Below are 22,376 nucleotides of genomic sequence, written 5' to 3' on the forward strand. Positions count from 1 at the left end.
TCCTTCACACACCCATTTTAAGTTTTATAGGAAAAATATTGTTGAAAAGTTTGAGGTTTTGAATTTTTTTTCCTGGACAAAATCACTAATTTTTTAGCCTCAGATTTTACAAGATTAGCAAACACCATGGATTACAGCCATTCCACATAAAATTTTGAAGTTTAAAATGCTCAGGTAAACAACAATATTTATCAGCACTATATATGTATTTTATATACCCTAAATTTATTGAGGACTTTGCACTTCCTGCACACAAATCAAACAACACACTCATAAACCACTACAGAACAGTGAAGAAAAAAAATTCCTCACACATACTTCTTGAGTTACAATATATCAGAACCACAAAAAAAAGAAGAAAAAAAAAAGATCACAGCTAAGAACAGCTAAGAAACAAGAAAATGTCACATTCCCTAGAGAGTGAGTTTGTAGAACTTGAGGTGTGACACACAAACCAAGTGAAATTCTGCTTTTATGATGAATAAATTGATTAAAAAAAGAAAACAATCAAGTAGTTTCAAATGGTTTAAATTTTTTTTTTACTTTGTCTCCAGTGGTAAGGAGCCTGTTAGTAGGTTTACCCCTTAGGCTGGAAAATATTAAGTCCATGACAAACAGGAAAGAAAGCACTTCAACAAAACATTCTATATGCACGTAGGTGAGTAAAACTTCACATGGAAAGAATCACTAAGGACTTCGGTTCTCTTCAGCTACTAGATGCCTTCCTTTACCTTTGTTTACTAACAGGACTAGAGATCATATGATAATGCTCATTTTAATGCAAGAGCTCTACCATAGCTCTGTATTTTCACTGTTCTGTTCAGTGGTCACTGAACATTTCATAAAAGCAATGCTGGCCCAAACATACAGATTTAAAAAGTGTGCGTGCACACAGAAGAAAAACTGAAGTTTGGCTTACAAAATTCTAATATTTAAAACAGACTACCATGAATTAAATTTTTAAGGGACAACCACATAATATTAAATAAACAGGCTTCAACAGGAAGCCGAGGCCATCTGGACATTGGAAAAATTCAAGTTTGTATATCTAAACTACTGTTTAAACATCTGGTCTTCAGAATACTGCTGTACCTACCTACTACATAACTAGATAATTTCATATTAGAGATTTTTAATTGTAAAGACACTGAAAGTACAAAATTTCGTTACAAGAATAACTTAAGAACCATAAATGTGGCTAAAGAAATGTTAGTAAAGTATCTGTATTCTTTATGCTAATGCTGCCTCAGGAAATCCAGTATTTGAAGTGCTTAATTGAACCCTGAATTAATATACAGGCACAAATTTTAGAAAGATTTCTAAATCGATTCTCTTGCTCAACTACACAAAAGCAGCAATTCCACTGTTTCCCTCCACACTACCAAGGAACTGGAGAAGCAAAAGAAAAGCAAATTTGGTAGTGATTCTTCTTACTTTCATTTGTCATAGAAATAATAGAGAAATATCTACTCTCAGTAAGAGAAAAAACCTGACACCCTGTGATAAGACTGAAAGAAAATTGTTCTGAAGCTCATAGCTTACATAAACAGAAAATCAGTGTTAAAACATACTTCAAGAATCTTGCAGGAACTAGCCATACTTCATAAAAGCTGGAGTCAAGTTCACTGATGCGGAAACATTAGATGACTCAAAGTCCCAGTTTCTATTCAGGAAAGTAAACAGACTTAAATTTTGAGTTATCAGCAGAACACACAGGAAAGGAATCAGATTTAATAAACTGATCAACGAACTCCCCAAATGGGGAAATCAAATCAGCAGAAAAACATATTTTAAAAAGATTTTTTTTTCTTAAAGTAAGTTCGGGTAAACTGATTCTCTAAGATTGTCCCTGCGTAAATATACTACAGATTGAAGCAGATACACACTGAGATGAACAAATATAACGTATAGCAAGTTTTCAAATAATGTACTAAACAGCCATAATTATCTGTGTGGTTGACATTTCTATTCTGAATTATATACAAGAGACTTTAGGGCAAGAATTTTCATTCTCTTCGAGAAAAGGAGAAAATACTGAATGAATCCGAGAATTTTAAAGAACTCCTAATTTTTGAGCATTTTAATTTCAGCACAAACCAGGTGCTATTCAAGCATACTGCCAGCCTGGCATTTTTTGCTCTTGTAAAAGTTATTGCTGGCTAGCCAAAACATGCTGCTTCAACAAGGAAGTTCTAGTAACAAGTTAATACAAAAATAAGAAGCACTCAATGTCATAATTTCTCAAATACAAAATAATCACACTGAGAGAGTCTCCCTTTAAGAATCCAACTCAAAGAATACCATCAAAACAAGTAGCCCAAACAGCCAGAGAAGATCATCTAATGTGAAAAAGAATTCCCAAAATTGTTAAGGTATGCAAGCAGAGTCCTGCAAGACTGAGTAATATATGTGAACAATTTTTCCTTCTTATAATTCTCAATTAATAGATTAGGAGCTATCTCCACGGAAAGGGAAAAAAAATACCCACAGTTTCTTTTAAAAAGGGCAAACATTTGCCAAAGACTCAGCAGAACAGTTGATAGGCATTTTTGCCATGAATAGTTCGGAGTTTTATGTGTACTAAATGGCTGGCCAGTTCCTGCCCAGTGAAGTACATAAAGATTACCTGCTTGTTCCAAACTGGGGCATTAGTCTGCAGACTCCTCTACCAAGCTGTAGGATAAATCTTTGCTACAAAACTTTTTTAAAGACACTCAAATGCTATTAAAATAGATCATCAGATTACTGGACAGGCCAAAAGGAAAAATAGAATAAAAGCTTATATGGACAGAGTGAATGGTGAATTCATATGCCGTCATTCCTTAGAAAGAAGCTCAAAATCAGGAAAAGACAGATCACCCAAAACAACTGCTACACTGAGGTCATGGATTGTACAAGACAGAACAAACCCCAAAATGTTTTGAAAGAACTACAGAATTTGCAGATCTTTACTCTGCCAATGAGACAGAATAGTCTCAACTCAAGGCAGCAGCATTCTCTAAAGGCATGCACATTCTCTCTCTCTCCACGAACACAGCCAAAATAATTCCTGAATATCAACACGCAGTCCACAAAATTTCCCTGCTAAAGTCTATCATCGGTGTATCTGAAGTCAGTGACTGCTATCAAGGTTTGTAGTGAATAAATGAAAACAAAGACTATAGTCTGACATAAAACCCCAGGTAGTCCAGCAGTCCTGGTCTCTTCTGGCAGCAACAGCTTTTACATCATTGATGTTTAATTAAATGCAATGTTTGTATAGACAGGTAGGAATCTGTGCACTGCAAAAAAGCTTTTCCAAAAACTTATTCAAAGAACTCCAAAAATCAACTCTTGAGGTGTTTGGATAGGCAGGGAATAGTAGAAAATAGTTATAAATTATATCCAAAATGGAATAGGTGCTCACTAACTCTAGCAGGATCTCATAATGGAGAATTTGAGGAAGACAGCCACAGATTACACATGTATTTCATCTTTAAGATTATTCAAGAAGCAGACTACAAATACCTTCATCGATCTTCCCTGAAAAAATATTTCCCCTAAACTGAGATTCAGGAAGAACTCTCATGGATTGTGTAGAGCCACTGTGTAGAGCCACAGGGATAATTTTTCATAACTGCTTTTGCAAAAACCTTAAGAGACATTGCATCTCATTATAATTAATGAGAAAGTTCTAATGGGCTAGGATCGGCTCAGACATTCCTCACAGGCTGCCTCAGACTGAGACAAAGATAATGAGATAATACATATGCAAGACAATTCAGAGAAAACATGAGAACAGTGGCACAAGCTCAGCTTGTATACTCCAAAAGACATGCAACAAGAGGTTTAGCAGAAAAAGAGCAATTAAGTACACTTTCAGAGAGCAGCATAACTTTTCTCCATGTCAAAAGCCATGCTACCACAGAATGGAGAGGACTGGAAAACATTCTTTAATGTTACATAATTACTCCAAATCCAGGTATTACCAGGAAAGAATTCATCTTAGACATCTTAGGCTAGACCATCTAGCTACTGCAGTCACCTCTTTCCCAGCTGCTTTAACTGGAACATAACAATCCTATGTAGTTGGACTGTAACAGAACAGCTGATAATAAATCAGACCACATCAGGCACTGCTATGACTTCAAGGTCCTCAAGGCATTCGGCATTGATAATTACACTATTTGCATGCAGGGAAGAACTTTACCTATCAAAACCAATCCATCTGAGTATAACATCCTGTAAACCGAGTTTCTGTCAATTATAAACTCTTGCTTATAATCCTACCAACTGGAATGGGCAGTCTATGTGTTGTTCGCTAATGAGAAGTTACTCTAGGCTGAAACCAAGCAGAAGAAATTTGATCACACCCACTCCCAAGAGCGAGAGAACATGCAAATGCTGCATCTGTTGAAATCCTATGTTTGTTGAACAGGCTGCCTTTAGTTCTCCCATTACAGTAAAAGCAAAAAAGAAAAAAATTTAGCAAGGCTATAGCTACAGCTATACAGTCATCATTTTACTTGGGCATCTTACTTACATGGCAGAAAACAAAGCCAAGAACTCAACAGAAACTGTCACTACAGAGTCCAGATATCCGAAAGGGACGTGTTATGACTGGAGAAGTTATTTCACAGCATTTATGGTTCCTCTCTTGGACTTAGGAATAAAGTTGTGTAGCAAGCATCACAGACAACTGTAATCGTCTGATTTCAGAGAATATAGGCAGTGCGCACCTATGCTTGGAGACATGTGGTGAGCACACTGTCACACAATGGTCTACTGTACAAAGCACACTGAGGAGGTATCCCAGCTAGCCCCAGAATCCGAAACAGTACAATTGTATCTGCACAGAGATGGCTGCAAATAAATCCTGACTCTTCAAAGGACTAATCAGCCTGACACTTGAGCTTGTATCTCTGCTTTGCATTATGTAAGCCTTTGAGAGAACACATTAGTAGTCATAACTTCACAATAAAAAAGTGATTCCGTTACTGTTTTTGCATGACTATGAGAGACGCACCATAACTAAAAGATGGCTTTGATTACTCAGAGCAGAGCTAATGATAACATTTTAACTATATTACACACATGTGCCTACTTCCATAGGATAGTACATAAGAGAGGAACCACAGAGCCTAGTAAGTTTGATGTCCTGAAATGGATGTTTCACATATTGGCACAGACATGTTTGCAAAGGAATCAGCATTTCAACAGGATCACTCACACCGGTACAAAGGCAGAAGACAGTCTGAAAGAAAAATTTCTCAGATAACCATAGTCCTTGAGAACAAACGCTTTTCTTCTGCACTAACATATCAGCTGAAGCCAACTGCCCTGAAACCTGTACAATGCCAACTAAAAATTAATAAATTAAAAAAAAAGGGTAAGTCCCACAGAGACACTGCACCAGTACAAAATTGAGTTGCATTGGTCAGAATCGTTACATGACCTTTGGCTGGAAGCTCTTATACTGACAGCACTTGAGGAATCCAACTGAAACAACTTCAGCACCTGCAAAACAACTATAGGTGCAGGTGATCCACACAAACCAACTACAGGTGCTTTCACAGGACAAAGCCCACTGCGCTGGGGGAATCACAAGTCTGCTCTGAGACCGAAATTCAGAGGCCCTACCCGGCTGCACACGCAGCAGTTCAGAAAGGAAAACTGGCAGTTTTCTGAGGCACGTGTCTTTACAGTAATGCCATTTCAGTCATCTTCCACTGCTTAACTGAAGAGGAATCCACATCCCTGCCATTTTTCTCACCAAGCTAATATTGTATACAACAGATTTATTTTCTGAAGTTTAAATATGACAGTGTGAGTTACACAGTCCTCCCTTAATCACTCCTGAAAAGGGGAGGCGGGGGGAAGGAAGCACAGCTAAGTTTTCCTCTACGAACTTTTAAACTTGGTTGTCTGAGCTTTTAAAAAGGTTAAACTATTTTCTATTAATAAATAAGCTTTATGGGCATATTAACTTGAGGATATAGTACTGTTTCTTAAATAGGATAAATCTGGTCTTTCTTCAGTTTACATGTTTATATATCAGAAAGAGAATGTTTTTATTCCCAACCTGCAAGCATGTATGCATTTGAATACTCCAAGGACTTCAAGTTAATCACATAAAAAAGTACAGGAAAAAGTCTTGGTCTCACAGTTCCTTTGCCTACCTAACTATTCTTTTCTTCATACACAAATTTTCACAACTTGAATTTTACATACTTAGTTTGGGTAACGATTACAAAACTAAAGTCAGAAAATTTTAAAAATTGTTCCTACAGGAATATAGCACATCTTAATAAGCAGTAACACAAATACAAACTAAACTGAAAATGGTTTCACATTCAAGAAATTTACTTCTACATGTTGCTGGTGAACTTTGAAACTTAATGACACGTGTGCAGCACTCACACAGCATTACCCTACTATAACTGAACTATACTCTGCATACTTTAATGCATTTAAAAGAACTGTGTTTGAATGACCCACAGTTATTTCTTAGGGATGATAAAAGAGCAGTTGCAATTATACTAGAACCTGCATTGTCAACTTTTGTTAAATTGGCATACCAGCCAGATTAACACTTAATACAGGTTTAGTGTAGTACAGAAGACCAAATCCTCATTTCTCCTCCGATCTTTAGGTTATGGATGAGATTTTCCACTTCAAAACAAAACACAACCAAACAAATCCTCTTCCCCCTAACATATACATATGAAAAACTAAATATCCATTACTAGAGTATAAATCTAAACATCAGGTCCCTCTACTGGGTTAACCTGGGATGGCAGGCAGAACAAACGTCCCACATTTTACTGGATCTTGGAACCTAGCAGGTGTATCACAAGTGCTGTCAGCAAAAAGCGTCCCGTGTTACCCGCACACGCTAGCCAAAATCACAAGAGCTGGCAATGATATTCCTATCCTAGTTCAGCGCGATAGGCCAAAAGCATTTACAGAGATAAAAACACTGAGTAAAGACTTAAAATCTCTCATATGTGGGCTGTGGTCTCTTTTCCACTGCTCTGCTGTTGTCATCTAATAAAAAAAAGAAAACTACCTTCTGGACTTTAAATATGTATGTGCAAATGATGAAAAAGCAAGAATAAAAACTATGATCAGAGACTCAGCAGAAGTGTAGCTATCATTCTGAAGACTTTTTCTATTCCTCCATGTAAAAGATTACCTGAATGGAACTATTTCAAATCAGTCTACAAATAATTAGTCTTCCAGAATTAAACCCTCCCTCTTATAAACTGAAAAATCCAAACGATTTTTACAACAGCTATTTAATTCTCAGAGTTCAGAAAATATTATATTTTTAAAAAACATTTTTAGGATTTTTACTTTTTTGAGGGTCACAAAAAAAACATTAGCTTCCAAACATGAGTTGAAAGAAGTAGATCAAAAGCAACAGAAGACACTTGATATGGAAAGTATGCATAACAAATGCATTTAGACCTTCATGCTACATGACCAAAGGCTTACAAACAAAGCCTTTATCTTGCAGAGTGTCTAGCTGTTGGGTTTGGGTTTTGTGGGGGTTTTTTGTGGGTTTTTTTTTTCTTCAATAAAGGCTCCATCCCTTCAAAAGGGAGAACGGTCTGCAAGCAAAAAAACCTAAAGAACTTGTTATATCTGGAAACAGCTATGCTTACAAATATTATGTGAAAGATACAACACAGAACACTGATTTTAACACTGTACAAATAAAGATCAATGAAATAATGTTTCACACAAAATATATTTTAGGGCAATGCCTTCCGCTTCACACAGATTATACTATCTTAATGCAATATTTACTGTATCACAAACTGCTTTGCAAACACGTGTATCTACAAATACACTTTTAATTAACATTTAAATAACAATCAGAAATCTTAAAAGCACCTAATTAGTTTAACATTAGGAAACTGAGAGCAAGGCATTCTGATTAAAAATCAATCTAGTCTGAAGACAAAAGGCTATCTCACAATGTTCAAACCTCCCCCAACAGCAATTCTGTGGATCTCCAAAAGTTAAAGATTTGTCAATAATTTCATGGAGTTTTCTCCTTAATTTACCCTTTATTTCAAAATAAGAAAAATCAGTAATAAAATGCAAATGATGAAATCATATATACTGAACAGAAACACTCTGCACTTTAGTTAGCACCACACGATCTTTAAATCCATATCAATTTTATGAGGTTTTCCTTAACAGACCAAAAGCATCTAAAACGTCATCTGCCTCAGAAGAAAACACCAGTGGTTTCCAAACATTTTGAACAGAGGCCATTGATATGCTTCAAATCTTAAAAAACAAAAATAAACAAAAACCCTTAACACGCCTAAATAATAAATACAATGTTATATAACATGGTTCAACAGATTCCTTTAGTAATTTTGATCATGTAGACATCCAATTTGTGTGTAAATCAATTTGAGAATCATGTTCTCTACAAAGTTTGTAAGCAAGAAACACCTTTGTTTCTAGAAAAATATAAAGCAAATCTACCACTGAAGTCCTTGTCTTCTGATACGACAGACCTAAACTAACCAGCCACAAAAAACCCAAACTATCTCTGTGAACATGCTGCTGTGTCAGAGTAATCAAGGAAAATGGGTAAGCCCAATTTGTATTGTCTTTTTAGTCTCTCCTCCATCAGTTGATGCTGGGAAAAAATCCCAAAGTGCCTCCTCCCTCCCACCAGCAATATCGTTTCCAGAAAAAAAAAAAGAAAGAAAAAAGTCTGCACATTAAGAATGAAGGACTGATTAAGAACGTATAAATCTTAAGCTTTTAGACTAATTTCCAAAAGTAGCAAGTATGGCTTGAATAAGAATTGTGTTACAAATGCCAACAATAAGTTAACTTCAGTACTTGAGTATTTTTTTTAAAAAAACATTTAAAGTGGGTATATTTAGGAGGTTTTACTGCAATTCTTGATAGATATGTATAACCATAGCAGCTCTGGAAGATATTGGTACCATAGTGCAATTTACCATCAACAAGATTCCTTTCTTGCAAGCTCTCTACTACTTTGAAACGCAGCTGGGTAAAACATACCTGCTTATCAGTTTTCCCAGTATTTTAATAGATATTTCAGTTCAAGCCAATGAGTCAGAATAAAAACTGCAAACATTCCAGTAAAATTTGGTTGCAGTGTATTAGGGTTTTACTTTCATCTATGTTTTCTGTACTGTGCCTCCCTCCACAGCCTGCCCCACAAGTACTTGCAAAAAGCTCCTATCAACTCTCTGAAAACTCACGACTATAATTTTGAGATATTGAGCCTGCGCCCATACAACGATACCCAAGAGACCACTTTAATTAGGCAAGGCATGGAATTAACAGTGATAATAAAAACCAACCAAAAAAAAACAAACCACCAAACAAAAAAGACTGCCAAAAACCAGACTCTTACACACAGAAAAAAACCCTCAAAACAAAGAAGAAAAAGAAAAAATACAATGCCACACACCAAACCCTTAAACATATCAAACTACCTCACCATGTAGAGACAGATAATACTGAAGGAAGACAGGTCAAGTGACCAAAGCCACAGAAGTCGGCAGCAGAATCAAGACCAGAAACCATGTATTATATATATTAGTAACAAACCAGAAGGAAACATCCTGCTTATTCTCAGAAATAACCCTGAAGACCTAGTCAATTCAAGACTCCTATATCCTTTTGAAATACTTATTTTAAATGTAGACAGAGGTGACTGATAACACAGTAACACTGATAGCTGGATATGCCTAGTAAGGCTGGGGATGTTTTTTCATTCATTTTATATTTTAAAATCTTTCTGTACTTACCTGACAGAACCTCAGTCGAGGTCTTCAGAGTTCAATTTCCCTGCTACAGTTGATGACACCAGAACACTATAAAGAAAGCATGGAAGGAGGCTCTCTGAACCAACTGAAACAGTGCTAATGATGTCATCAGCACTCTGAGATGGAAAGATCTTAATGATCATCTTAACTTCAGTTTGCAACATTTCTAATGAGGACTATTTAGACAGTATCCATAAGATTAAGACTTCCTAAATTTGTCCTCTTCACCACCCCCATAAGAAGCACATTGCAATGGGTTGTTCATGTGTGTAATCCCATTCTGGGTGTTCAGTGACCACACATTCCTCTTAACCTGTTCAAAACAGAAGTCATTGATGTATTTTGGGTATGAAGTGATGGCTAATTACTCCCCACAGAAACAGAGTTCTAGAAGCAAAGAATCATAGAACAGTCCAGGTTGGAAGGGACCTCAAAAGATCATCTGGGCCACCCATTTGAGGGAAATCTAGCACACTGCCCTATCACATCTTGAAAACCTGCAGCACTGGGCACTCTATCATGTTCCTGAGGAGGCTGTACCAGTGAATAATTGTTCTCAGAAAAAAAAAAAAAAAAAATCTCTCTAATGCTGCGAAGAAATTTCATCCAGTGCAACTTGTACCCATTGCCTCTTGTCTTCTCCATGTGGCTCCTTGTGAAGAAAGAGCCTCCACTCTCTTTGTAGCTGTCCTCTAAGTTGGGGAGAAATCATTGCAATAAACCCACTACTGAGAACACTTCTCTCCCTGGAAATTCTGTCATCTTTCTAAAGAATCAAAGGAATTGTATGGGAGAAAAAAATCTCTGAGCTGCCAAGAACCAACTCTTCCATGAGAATTAATCTGAATTAAAGGAGCTCAGCAACTCTCAGTATTTTACTCCTAAATTATTTCTTGTTTAGAAGTTTAATTGCTGCACTCTTCCCTGATTTCTGTTTGTAAACAACAATAATATCTGGTTTTTCCCTTTGTCTTAATGTTGTACCCATCACCGAAATTGGACTGAAACTGCTTATATGCAAAGATATGCTTTAGAGTACAGATTTTCTCATTTCTGAATGACTTAACGAAGTGAGAATTAATTTTAAAATGCCAGGTCATACAAATAACCAGTAGGCAATAAGTAAAATATAAATAAATAAAGTACAAGCAGATGTGTTTTAGGATTTCCTTAATTGTCCATGTAAGAAATTTGTACTTGTAGTCTTTAAACATTAAGCTATTCGAGAAAGGAATTAGGTAGCAGTATGTTTCCCAACCTATGCATCCAATCATTATTACAGAATATCATCCCAAAACTAAATTGATATTAGGTCTCAAAACTGAAAAAGTGGTTATTTGAAGTAGATGGAACGAATGCCATAAAAGTATGTTACAAGCAGGATCAAATTGGAGGAGGTGGAAAAGAAACTTCCAGCGTCTTCAAATCTTGATGTTGTTCAGAAGACATCCTGTACGTTTGTACTACAGCACCCGCTCAGCAACACAGGTTTTGGCTACCCTGTCAGCATGTGGTATTCTTCCCTCTTTGGCTCATTAGGTTCAGATAATCAGCTTGGAAAAAGAACAGACACATTCCTTAAAGTTCTGCTATCAACCCACAATGCACCCAGTTAAGGTATCGAAATGAGAAACTGAATGAGGTTTTCATAATACAGTTATCCTGCTTCTTGCAAATCCTGATAAAAAGAAAACTGATCTTGGCACTTCAGTCACTTCAAGTTATTACAGTAGTGACTTCACATTCATGACTATGCTCTAAAATGGATTGAAAACAAGTCTTCATTTTTCCCCAAGGCCACAGGACTATCTATAAAGCTCCCCAAATTCTGGTGCAGTTTCACTTGGTTTCTTTCTTTCTGTCCTTGTCCCACACCCTCCTTTCAAACAGGTTTTGGAAATTTCTTCTGTCCCCTTCTAAAATACAATTATTCATGCTTGACCAAGAGCTAAATAAGTTCACTGTTAAGGTACATTCTAAAAAGTGCTTACAGTGTAGTTTTCTTAATTATTATCATTACTAATATTAACCATGAGGTTGTTCCTATTTACTTCCACTGCTGCCAGATAAACTTTTGAACAAAAATTACTTTTCCACATTGACTTTTCTGTTTTGCACAATGGAAGCACGAAGGCTTTTACGCACAGTAATAGTCACTAAGAGTTCAGAAACTGACAGCATCTGACATGAATTTTTTTTCTGCTTTAACTACATTTACATCTATTCCACAATACCCTGCCCTGCTCTTGCTGGATTTTTAAAAAGGTAAACTAGAAAACAATGAAAGTTCTGAAGCAGTTAGGTAGCAATATGTGAAGTATAACCAAAACAACAGCAACAAAAAAGAACTCATTATTAAGCCCCCAGATAAGCCAGAAGTATTTGCTTGCTTTCTTCCCACTGTAATCACAGCCACCTTATAAGATGAAGTCTATGATGAGCAGCATCCTCATCCCTTGTTGAAAACACCAGAACTTCCCTGACTCCTATATCCAGAAAACTCCACTATTAAAAGTATTTTGATATAGGTTGATGATGCAGAGAAATTAAAAACAAAAAAGAAAAGAGGTGAAATCAGGACTGAAAAGTACGTTCTAGAGACATATAAAACCCATAGCAATAAAGGCACATGGAAACAGTAATACAACTGGCCTCTGATACACAGCTTCACTTTTCTTCCCCTGCCCTTTCTGAATTACAGCCATTTATAGCGACTCACTGTTCCACAACTCTTTTGCATACCTTTTATCAGGATTCAGCATTAACATTCTTTTAGAAGAGATGAATAATGTATGCGCAATAAGACATTTTAAATATTTGAATACTAAAAAAAAAAAGTGGGGTTTTTTTTATTCTTTACTGAAAATAGCACAAGATTAAATCCATGAGGAGAAGTGATGGAGAGTCTACAAACTACTATGAAGCAGGCCAATTTGACACACAGTTTACAATAATTACATTAGTTTACTAATGTTACAATATTAAATTAACCTTATAATCACAAGTACTGAAGGTCTGCATTTACGATACAGAACACTGCAGTGTTGTTAATTCTGATATCAATTGTAACAATGTGAAAATTTTCTTTAATGTAATTGCTCATACAGTACACCAACTACATTAATCTCATTTCACCCATCAAATTTGATTCCCATGTGGTTTATACCCCCCTTCCACCCACACACTGAAAGACAACCGCCTCCCCATCGGAGCCATACCCATGTATAATACACAAAACATAACTGATACAAAAACTCACTTTCACTGGACAACATCTAAAATATGTAAATACCTGTTCCTGCAGGTCGTAGTCATAGCTATCATGCAGCAGAAGACTGAGGACATACCGAGTATAAATCATGGCATCAATGCCACACTTCTCTAGCTCTTGTCCCAGCCAGGTCTGCACTGGACCCAAAGCATGTAGCAGAGACATTTCAGAAACAGATACAGGGCCTGGATAAGAGCTTGAGGAGCTTTCAGATGGCAAACCATCCACAACAACTGTACAGATAGGGCGCATGAATCTAGGTGGTTGGCATCCTTATAACGTGAAGCATTTTCTGTAGTTGATATTCCGTCGATATCTGGAGGTGATTTTCACTCCAGTAAATAGGAGAGAGGCTTGACTTCTAGGACAATCATTTATATTTCCTGGCAGTTAGCCGTCTAGAGACGAACATCACTCTTCAGGCATGACCAGTGAAAAAACTAAATCCTAATAGCAAACACATATGTAGATGTGTTTTTCTACCTTAATTTCACATTGAGGCCAGATGCAAGTCCCCAGCAGGACCTATAAAGAGGAAAAGATGATAAGTTGTGATAATATGTATCCATACATGAATAATATTAAACAGTGAAAAAAATGTAGAAAGCAGTCATTTACATACTGCTTAATCCACATATATAGTACACCTATTCAGCGTCATATTGAAGAGTAACAGGAATTATTCCAAGTTTAAAGGTGACTTTTAGAAAAGGTACTTTTAAATGCAGGAAGAGAGACTCTTTCATCAAAGACTTCACAACAATCAGCTGAAAAAACCCACTTTGATTAAAAAAAAAAAATATCTACCTTAGCTTGCATAAAGACTGACTGTATATTTTGCAGCATTAGAAGACCTACAATATATACGATTTTGCAGTGATTACCGTTTCTGGAATAGAAAAAAGTGTCTTGTTTATAACACACTGAATGTATGAAATTAACCTGGCCAAGAGTTTCATAAATCCTACCACTAAATAGTTGCTATCTTCAGGCTTGGGTTTTTCCGAGATTTTTGTAGTTGTAATATTAGCCTTGCCTCAGGACAGTAATGCATTTTATCATCCAAAATCTGTCCTCATAAAAATTGAGAACATAATTTATCAGGGCCTGAATTAACATTTAACTGTCTTTACAGAAAGCATACACCAGTCTGACCTTAGAGCTTACACTCTAAAGCATATCCTAAAAGAGACAAACCATCCTAAGATTCACACCACCCACAATCCCAAATCAATCTCAGTAAGTAAGGGGCGGAAGGTGCAAGCACCACACACGTAGGCATTCTACCCTCTAACCCAGAAGCAGCTAGGCCAAAAGAGGCATTTTTGGACTGGTCTGCCAATCAACCACATGCCAATTCGGCATTTGTGTAGGCCTTCTCTCTCCCCTCCAGCTTCTCAGCAAGAGAAAACAAAGCTCAAATCCTAGCAGAAGATAACTCTTCACTGAAAGGAAACAAAGACTAAAGGATCTAAGCAAAATCTACTGTTTTCTTTCAACTCCACTGTAAGATGACCAACACACCCAAAACAGGTATCACCTAATACAACTATCTAAACCATATACTGCGGGCAGCATTTTGTGTGGACAGCATGTGTTTTGTGGCCAAACAAAATTGAAATGTGACTTTACAGTGGATACCTACATCCACACAAGAAGAGATGGTAGTTTTTAGAACCTTTCTTTGCATCACCACGCAGGTACAACTGTATATTCCAGATCTTTACTGAGTAAATTGTGACATCATCAAAAAGAAATCCATTATGATCAGTTGCTACAGAGTTGACAAAACTTACACTACGCTAAAGCTGCCTGACTTCTCTGATGGCTATGTTCATTTTGAGAAAGTAGGTAACGCAAGAGTACTCAATCTTTGTAAGTAACATGTTTGTATTAGATTCTCATAAGTAAGCACAATTAACAGTAGGTAGAAACATTGTGCAAAGGGCCTGGAGGATACTCCTTCACAACATAATTAGAGAACAGGAAGTATGAAAAAAGTCTAATATTGTGACCAAGACACTCAAAACCAAGAGCCACGAGTACAAACTCTTAAGCAGTCCATATTCTCCTTAATTGTTGAAGAACAACATTCCACACAAACATCTATTTCATCCTTCTCCTGTTGATACTCCACATCACAGCATGTGACGAACACTCTCCTTAAGTCAATGCCACAATCCCAGCCAGCCCCCCAAACTCCATGTTTCAAAGATCTGGGAAAACTGATGCTCTTGATTTGTCTTTTTGGAGACATGGAGCAGAACTGCCTGAATGTTCAGGAAATCAACAACTTTTTGACAGAGTTCACAGAAAGTTCCACTAGAAAGGGGAATTATGAAAGATTGGACAGGAAGGAAAATCAGGAGGAAAAAAAAAAGTGACAAAGTGACCAAATAAGAAATTCATTTATTCTAATTCAGCAGGTCTCCCATCTACCCATAGTCTTTACTTTTACAAAGCACACAGAGAATGCTGAGGGACAGCAAACACATATTCCAAGTAGTCTTTAGTTTGCAAAGATACCTTAAAAAACAGTCATGAGAGGTGGGATGGAGAAGGCTTGGGTTTGGTGAAGATGATCACATTTTTCATTGAAGATTTTGAGTACCCAATATAGCAAAGCAATGGGCTTCTGGAAATTGAGTTACTTCAATCAAAAGCGACTGCATCAGTTGGCAATAGAAGTGCTATAGATGTCACCTACCTAGACTTCTGCAAGGCCTTTGGCATGGTCCCACACAACATCTCTGAATTGGAGAGACATGGATTTGATTTGTGGACTGTTATATGTATAAGGAATTGTCTGGATGGCCATGTCCAAAGAGTTGCAGTCAATGGCTCAGTGTCCAAGTGGAAACCAGTAGTGAGTGGTGACCCTCTAAGGTCCATACTGGGACTAATACTATTTAATATCTTCATCAATGACAGACAGGGGGATTGAGTGCACCCTCAGCAAGTTCACAGGGGACACCAAGCTGAGTGGTGCAATTGATTTGCTTGAGGGAAGGGATGCCATCCAGAGTGACCTTGATAGGCTTAAGGAATGAGTTCATGCAAACCTCATTAAGTTCAACAAGGCCAAATGCAAGGCTCTGCACCTGAGTCAGGGCAATCCCCAGTATCAATTCCGATTGGGGGATGAATGGATTGAGAGCAGCCCAGCAGAGAAAGGCTTGGGGAAACTGGTAGATGAAAAATTGGACATGAGGCAGAGCTTGCAACCTAAAAAGCCAATCATATCCTGGGCTGCATCAAAAGCAGCATGGCCAGCAGGTCAAGGAAGGAGATTCTGCCCCTCTACTACGCTCTCATGAAATCCTACCTGGAATACTGCATCCAGCTGTGGGGTCCCCAGTACAAGACAGACATGGACCTGTTAGAGTGGGTCCAGAGGAGGGCTACAAAAATCATCAGATGGAAGGAACAATTCTCCTATGACGAAAGGTTGAGAGAGCTGGGGTTGTTGATCCTGGAAAAGAAAAGGCTCCAGGGATACTATATTGCAGCCTTTCAATAATTAAAGTGGGCTTATAAGAAAGATGGGGACAGACTTTTTACGAGGGCCTGTAGTGACAGGACAAAGGTCAATGGCTTGAAACTGAAAGAGGGTAGTTTTAGATTGGACACAAGGAACAAATTTTTTACGATGAGGGTGGTGAAACACTGGAACAGCTTGTCCAGAGAAGTTGTGGATGACCTATTTAAAGTGTTCAGGGTCAGGCTGGACAGGGCTTTGAGCAACCTTATCTAGTTGAAGATGTCCCTGCCCACAATAGGGGATGTTGGACTAGATGATCTTTAAAGGTTCCTTCCAACCCAATCCATTTTATGATATAGCCAAACAAAGGGCTTCTGGATACCGAGTCACTTCAATCAAAACTTACTTAGACATATGGTTTAGATCCTTAGCTCCTAAAGGATGAGTTTATGCTTCAGCTTTTCTCTGAATGAGATGATAATGTGGCCCCTCTTTTCTATCTTCACACTTATTTTCATGAGGCATTTGAGAAATTCAGTTCTTGAGATCTAGGCTGACAAAATCTGATTTACTCTGGCTGACCAGTTAAAGTGTGTCTTGCTTTATTTAGATGGGGAGGAGAGGGGGGAGACAGCAAGAGAGAAACAGGTTATCATAGGAATTAAGAAATGAGACAACAACAAAATTTCTATGATGTTCGAATATTACAGTCCAGCTTTTTTGAGTTATCATATTCAATTGCCTATTTTAACGTTATTTTAAGTTTCAAAATATATACGATATAAAAACTGGAAATCTGAACAAAATTCTGACATAGTATTTGAGAGTTCTCATTTTACAAATGTCTCGAGTACTTTGTTTTACAAAAAGTCTTAAACATATTTTCATTATGTTTTAGAATTAACAAGATTTCACACAAACTGAGTATTTTCCCATCCCAGTACTAGAGAGGCTTTCCATATCAAATTAATACAAGTCACCCAAAGAGCAAACATTTCTGCTAATAGATGTGAAGCGTAATTTTAGAGAGATTTTGTTAGAAAATGTTATCATCCCTTTTTAACCTTTTTCACACTCTCTTGCTAAAAGTAACTTTCTCCATCCTCACAATGACCACAGCTACTCTGAACAGGGAGACTACAATACAGCCTAAGTAATTAGAGCAAGGCCAGTTGTTTTAACTACCAAGTTGGAAAGAGTTCTCCATTTACAGCTATAAAATATGATGGAGGGACACATCTTATAATGAGAATTACCGAATAAAAAATTACACATCTCTATCAATAGTTTGCAAAAACTACTGATTACTTACAATTCCTAAAGTCAAAAATATATGACAAATTCTTTCAAAAGAATTTCTACTTACTCCACTTCCTAGTCGAATTTTTCCTTTTAAATAACCTTCAGTTTTGTAATAATAATAAATGTCCTTAACAAGGTGACTGTTAGATAAGCTGTCACCAGCTTAACAACTACAGGCAAAAGAGCCAATTTATGAAGTGTCTTGTAAAGGAATGAAAATACAATATTGTGTAAACACTCGGATTTTATAATTTACGCTATCTTAGAGTAGATATTTTTTCCTCAAAATTCTACTCAGTGTGATAGTCACTAAACATTCTTTTGACCTAAAATAGACAGCAGAAGACAATAACGAGTTTTAGTCTCCTGAAATCTAGTTATGGAAAAGCAACAGCTTCAGATAATCTATAGCAAGAAACAGGAAGGAGGATCGATGAATTTAACACTTGAGGTCTGCTCCCTACAACACGGTTGTTCTTGCATGGTAAATAACCTTTTTTGAAGACTAAATAATTCTAGCCTTGCCTGTATGCGAAATGGAATATGGGTATTGTCATAATAAATACATACAATAATTAAAAATAAATAAATAAAAAATAAATGTCTTGGAACTACAATGAGAGCCACACAAATACCTTCTTGTGACAGTTACGTCTACAGGAATACAGCATGATAGTGTAAAATTCTACTAAGATTACCAAAGAGTGCAGTAAAAGAGAGGTCTAAGTAAATCACTTTTCAAGAAGCTTGATGCAAGCCCACCAAGAAAGTGCTAGCATATGTAACTGTTCTTATCAGACTATCCCCAGAAAGAGTAGGTTGGCCAAAAGCTCATTCCAGGCAAGACATTTCCATGTCTTCAACAGCTTTTGTTTTCTCCGTAATTCCCTTTCATATTAAAAAGAAGTTCTTTTAAGAAGCGTAAAAGTAAGGCCTTTTTTAATCATAGAATCATAGAATGGTTTAGGTTGGAAAGGACCTTGAAGATCATAGAGTTCCAACCCCCCTGCCATGGGCAGGGACACCTCCCACTACACCAGGTTGCCCAAGGCCACGTCCAGCCTGGCCTTGAACACTTCTAAGGATGGGGCCTCAACAACCTCTCTGGGCAACCTGTTCCAGTGCCTCACCACCCTCAAAGTGAAAAACTTCTTCCTAATGTTTAATCTAAACCTGCCCTCTTCCAGTTTATAGCCATTCCCCCTCATCCTATCACTACATGCCCTAGTAAAAAGTCCTTCCCCAGCTCTCCTGTAGGCAATTTTTCCCCAGTTGTTTCTAATCTTGGAAAACAGTGACCAAAGCCAAACCACAAAACCCACGGAATTAATTAAAGGTAACCTCATCTGTATTTTATCACCACCAAGAGGTCTGTGAAAGTTACATATCCACACAGCAAGGTTCTGAACAAACATATTTTGTCAACGAAAAAAAATAAGTAGACTTGATGCTTTAACAAGCTTTCAAGCTTTCTTAAAGATATACCTACTATCAACTCTTAAAGTAACAGAAAATATTAGAATAGAAGAGCAAAAACCATACCCCTTACTATTGTCCTTTCAGGTAAACTAAAGGTCCACACACTGTTTCTTGGAGATCATAAAAAGGTAACTTAAAAAGCAAGCAAATTGTCTGCTGGCTTAAATTCCCTACGCTGGGGTCTACACTCTCAGTGGAAAAAAAAAAATTACATGATCTACATATTAAAAGAAGTTGAAAACTAATATGTTATTTATTTGTATAATCTGCAAATAAAGTCTCTCAAGCCTCAAAGTTAATCTTTACACATTCTGATACATCTACTACAGAGACGTTGATCGCTTAAAGAAAGCTGCAGATCCTACCTTTTTCCTTCCTTCCATTCCTAAAAGGGATAACATCTGTGTTTCCAGTACTTCATTCTTTCTACTGCTATGTGTTAACAATTAGACCAAATACATTCTCACACAATAGCTAAATTATAACTGCTGTTTTATACAAAGTTTCCTCTATTATTCTGTGAAATATGCCAGTATATTACATAGTTTACAATTAACAGCTGTCATTTTCAGAACTTTTTTGTACCCACTATGATCTTTGATAATGCATGACAATTTTTCAAGCATGGAGGGAAAAGAAAGATTATAGAATTCCCAATTTTATTTTTTTTTAAACATGGATATAAGTGTCCACATTTTTTAACAAGGACCAATTTTTTTTAAAAGTAGTATTTTTTTCACAGAATGGTTGTATTAAAAGCAAACAAGCCTTCCTCTCCCTGACAACTACATGTAGCAAAGACACGCAAATTCTAATTACTATAAATCAAAGTGAAAATGTTAGCAAGTTTGGTCAACAATATACTAAAATCACATATTCACTTCAGTAATTTTCAGACCCCTCTAGAAAACTGATAATCAAAAGCACGGTCACATCATATGACGGTAACAGAAGTCCAAAATTTTTCTCATATATTATGGAGGAATCAGAAAGCTTACCATCATTTCTTTAGTTTCTTTCAGTGAAAAATCTAAACAAATCCTTAACATACAAAGCCAAGGCAACACACTGGGGAGGGCACTGTCAAAGCCCAGAAACAAAGCCTATTTAAAATCTCGCGAACAATAGAATCTGTGTCCTTAATAAATTTCACATGGCATTTAAAAGACATGTGAATTCAGAAGTAAAAGAAGTTATTTTTTAATCACGTTCCTCAATAATCTAAGAAATTTGGCTAATAAACAGCAGAGCCTGGACTTGATGCATGACAAGGCACTGAAACACGATCATAAAACAAAAAAATTGATAATGCCTATGCTGTAAACAAACCTCTCCCTCCATCCCAGTTCAGACAATTTATGCCACAAAAGCTCCAGAAGCATTGCCACGCCACGAAGAACACAGATTAAATTAAAACACCTGGCTGGAATCAAAGCAAGAAACACTAAAAGTGGTCAGAAGCATAAAAGCAGCTCTGTGAATTAACTTTTAGATACACATAGAATTTTCTTCTTAAAAAAGTATTATGCAGAAGTGCAGGAGTGATACAATCTCATTTGTGATGGATATATGTTTCACAATTGACTAATGTCTAACGAGACTGGGAGTATGCTATGGTTCTAGTGTAACTCAGACAAGTCAGAGAACCCACAGAGGGGACAGAAACCAGTTTGTGGGCATTACTGCAGGATTTTTTTTCTTGTAAATCTGCAAGCTTATTTTCATAACACTTATCCAAATGAAAATCTGAAGCTGCTAATCCTGTATAAAAGCTTAATGGAATTACTCAAGGATTCAAGAGCTAGCATATAAGCCTCATTTACCTAGGTTAGCAAAGAAAAAGAATAGAGATGTATAACCAAGACGACACCAGGGGAGTCACCAGCCCAGTTCTGTAGGATTCTGCACTAGGACCTGCATTGCTTAAGTGACCTGGAAAATGGGATGGGCGACACAGTTAAGAAGCTACCAAACAGCGGCAAGCTACCAGGGACAGTGAATGTAAAATAACTGAAAAAACACAGACGGACCTTATAAAATTGACCTGGGCAATAAAAAGGCAAACAAAACTCAGCACAGATAAACTTGAAATGAGACAGAGCAATAACAACCTCATGATATTAATACATAGAACAATGAGCTACGAGCTGACAATTAATCCCAGGATCTATTTCCTAAGTAGTATGTTTGACATTTCATGAAACTATAAGCTCAAAAGCAGCAGTAGTCAAAAGAGCAAATCACAGAACAAAACTAGTGTTATCTTTGTGTCACTGAATTAATGTTTTACACATATATTGTACATAACATGCAACCCTGGTCCTGTAGTATCAAGGACAACATGTGTCTCCCTGGATAAAGATTGACTGTTCAATGTTTTTTTTTTTAATAGAAAGTACCAACAAGTTAGTAAAAGCTATGTACAAAACTTGATACAATAGGTATTAGGAATTCATTGCCAAAAGATACTGAGGACTCAAAAAAAAAAAAAAAAAAAAGATAGGCTTCAAAGGAAATTGAACAAGAGAGATCCCATGAAAGTTTCCAACTAGACAAACCACATCAGGCTCAGGAAATCCCCTAGACTGAAAACAGCGTGAGGCTGAGGGAGTATTCAGGAGAGGTATCACATATATTCATAGAATCATAGGATGGTTTAGGTTGGAAAGGACCTTGAAGATCATCGAGTCGCAACCCCCATGCCATGGGCAGAGACACCTCCCACTAGACCAGGTTGCCCAAGGCCACGTCCAGCCTGGCTTTGAACACCTCCAGGGATGGGGCCTCAACAACCTCTCTGGGCAACCTGTTCCAGTGCCTCACCACCCTCAAAGTGAAAAACTTCTTCCTAATGTTTAATCTAAACCTGCCCTCTTCCAGTTTATAGCCATTCCCCCTCGTCCTGTCACTACATGCCCTAGTAAAAAGTCCTTCCCCAGCTCTCCTGTAGGCCCCCTTTAGGTACTGGAAGGCCACAATAAGATCTCCCGCAGCCTTCTCTTCTCCAGGCTGAACAGCCCCAACTCTCTCAGCC

At 37.1% G+C, this 22,376-nt stretch overlaps 1 protein-coding gene across 1 annotated transcript in view; it reads right to left on the bottom strand.

Moving 5' to 3' along the window:
* KIAA0232 (KIAA0232 ortholog) overlaps window positions 1–13,607 on the bottom strand; it is a 51,957-nt gene extending 38,350 nt beyond the window's left edge. The window contains 1 exon segment of the mRNA XM_009890528.1: window positions 13,102–13,607. Coding sequence (XP_009888830.1) covers window positions 13,102–13,332 — 231 coding nt within the window. The 5' untranslated portion in view covers window positions 13,333–13,607.
* Window positions 13,608–22,376: the final 8,769 nt, after the last annotated feature.

This window comes from Charadrius vociferus, unplaced genomic scaffold, assembly GCF_000708025.1.
Source record: "Charadrius vociferus isolate BGI_N301 unplaced genomic scaffold, ASM70802v2 scaffold88, whole genome shotgun sequence".
In the NCBI taxonomy this organism is placed as follows: Eukaryota; Metazoa; Chordata; class Aves; order Charadriiformes; family Charadriidae; genus Charadrius; species Charadrius vociferus.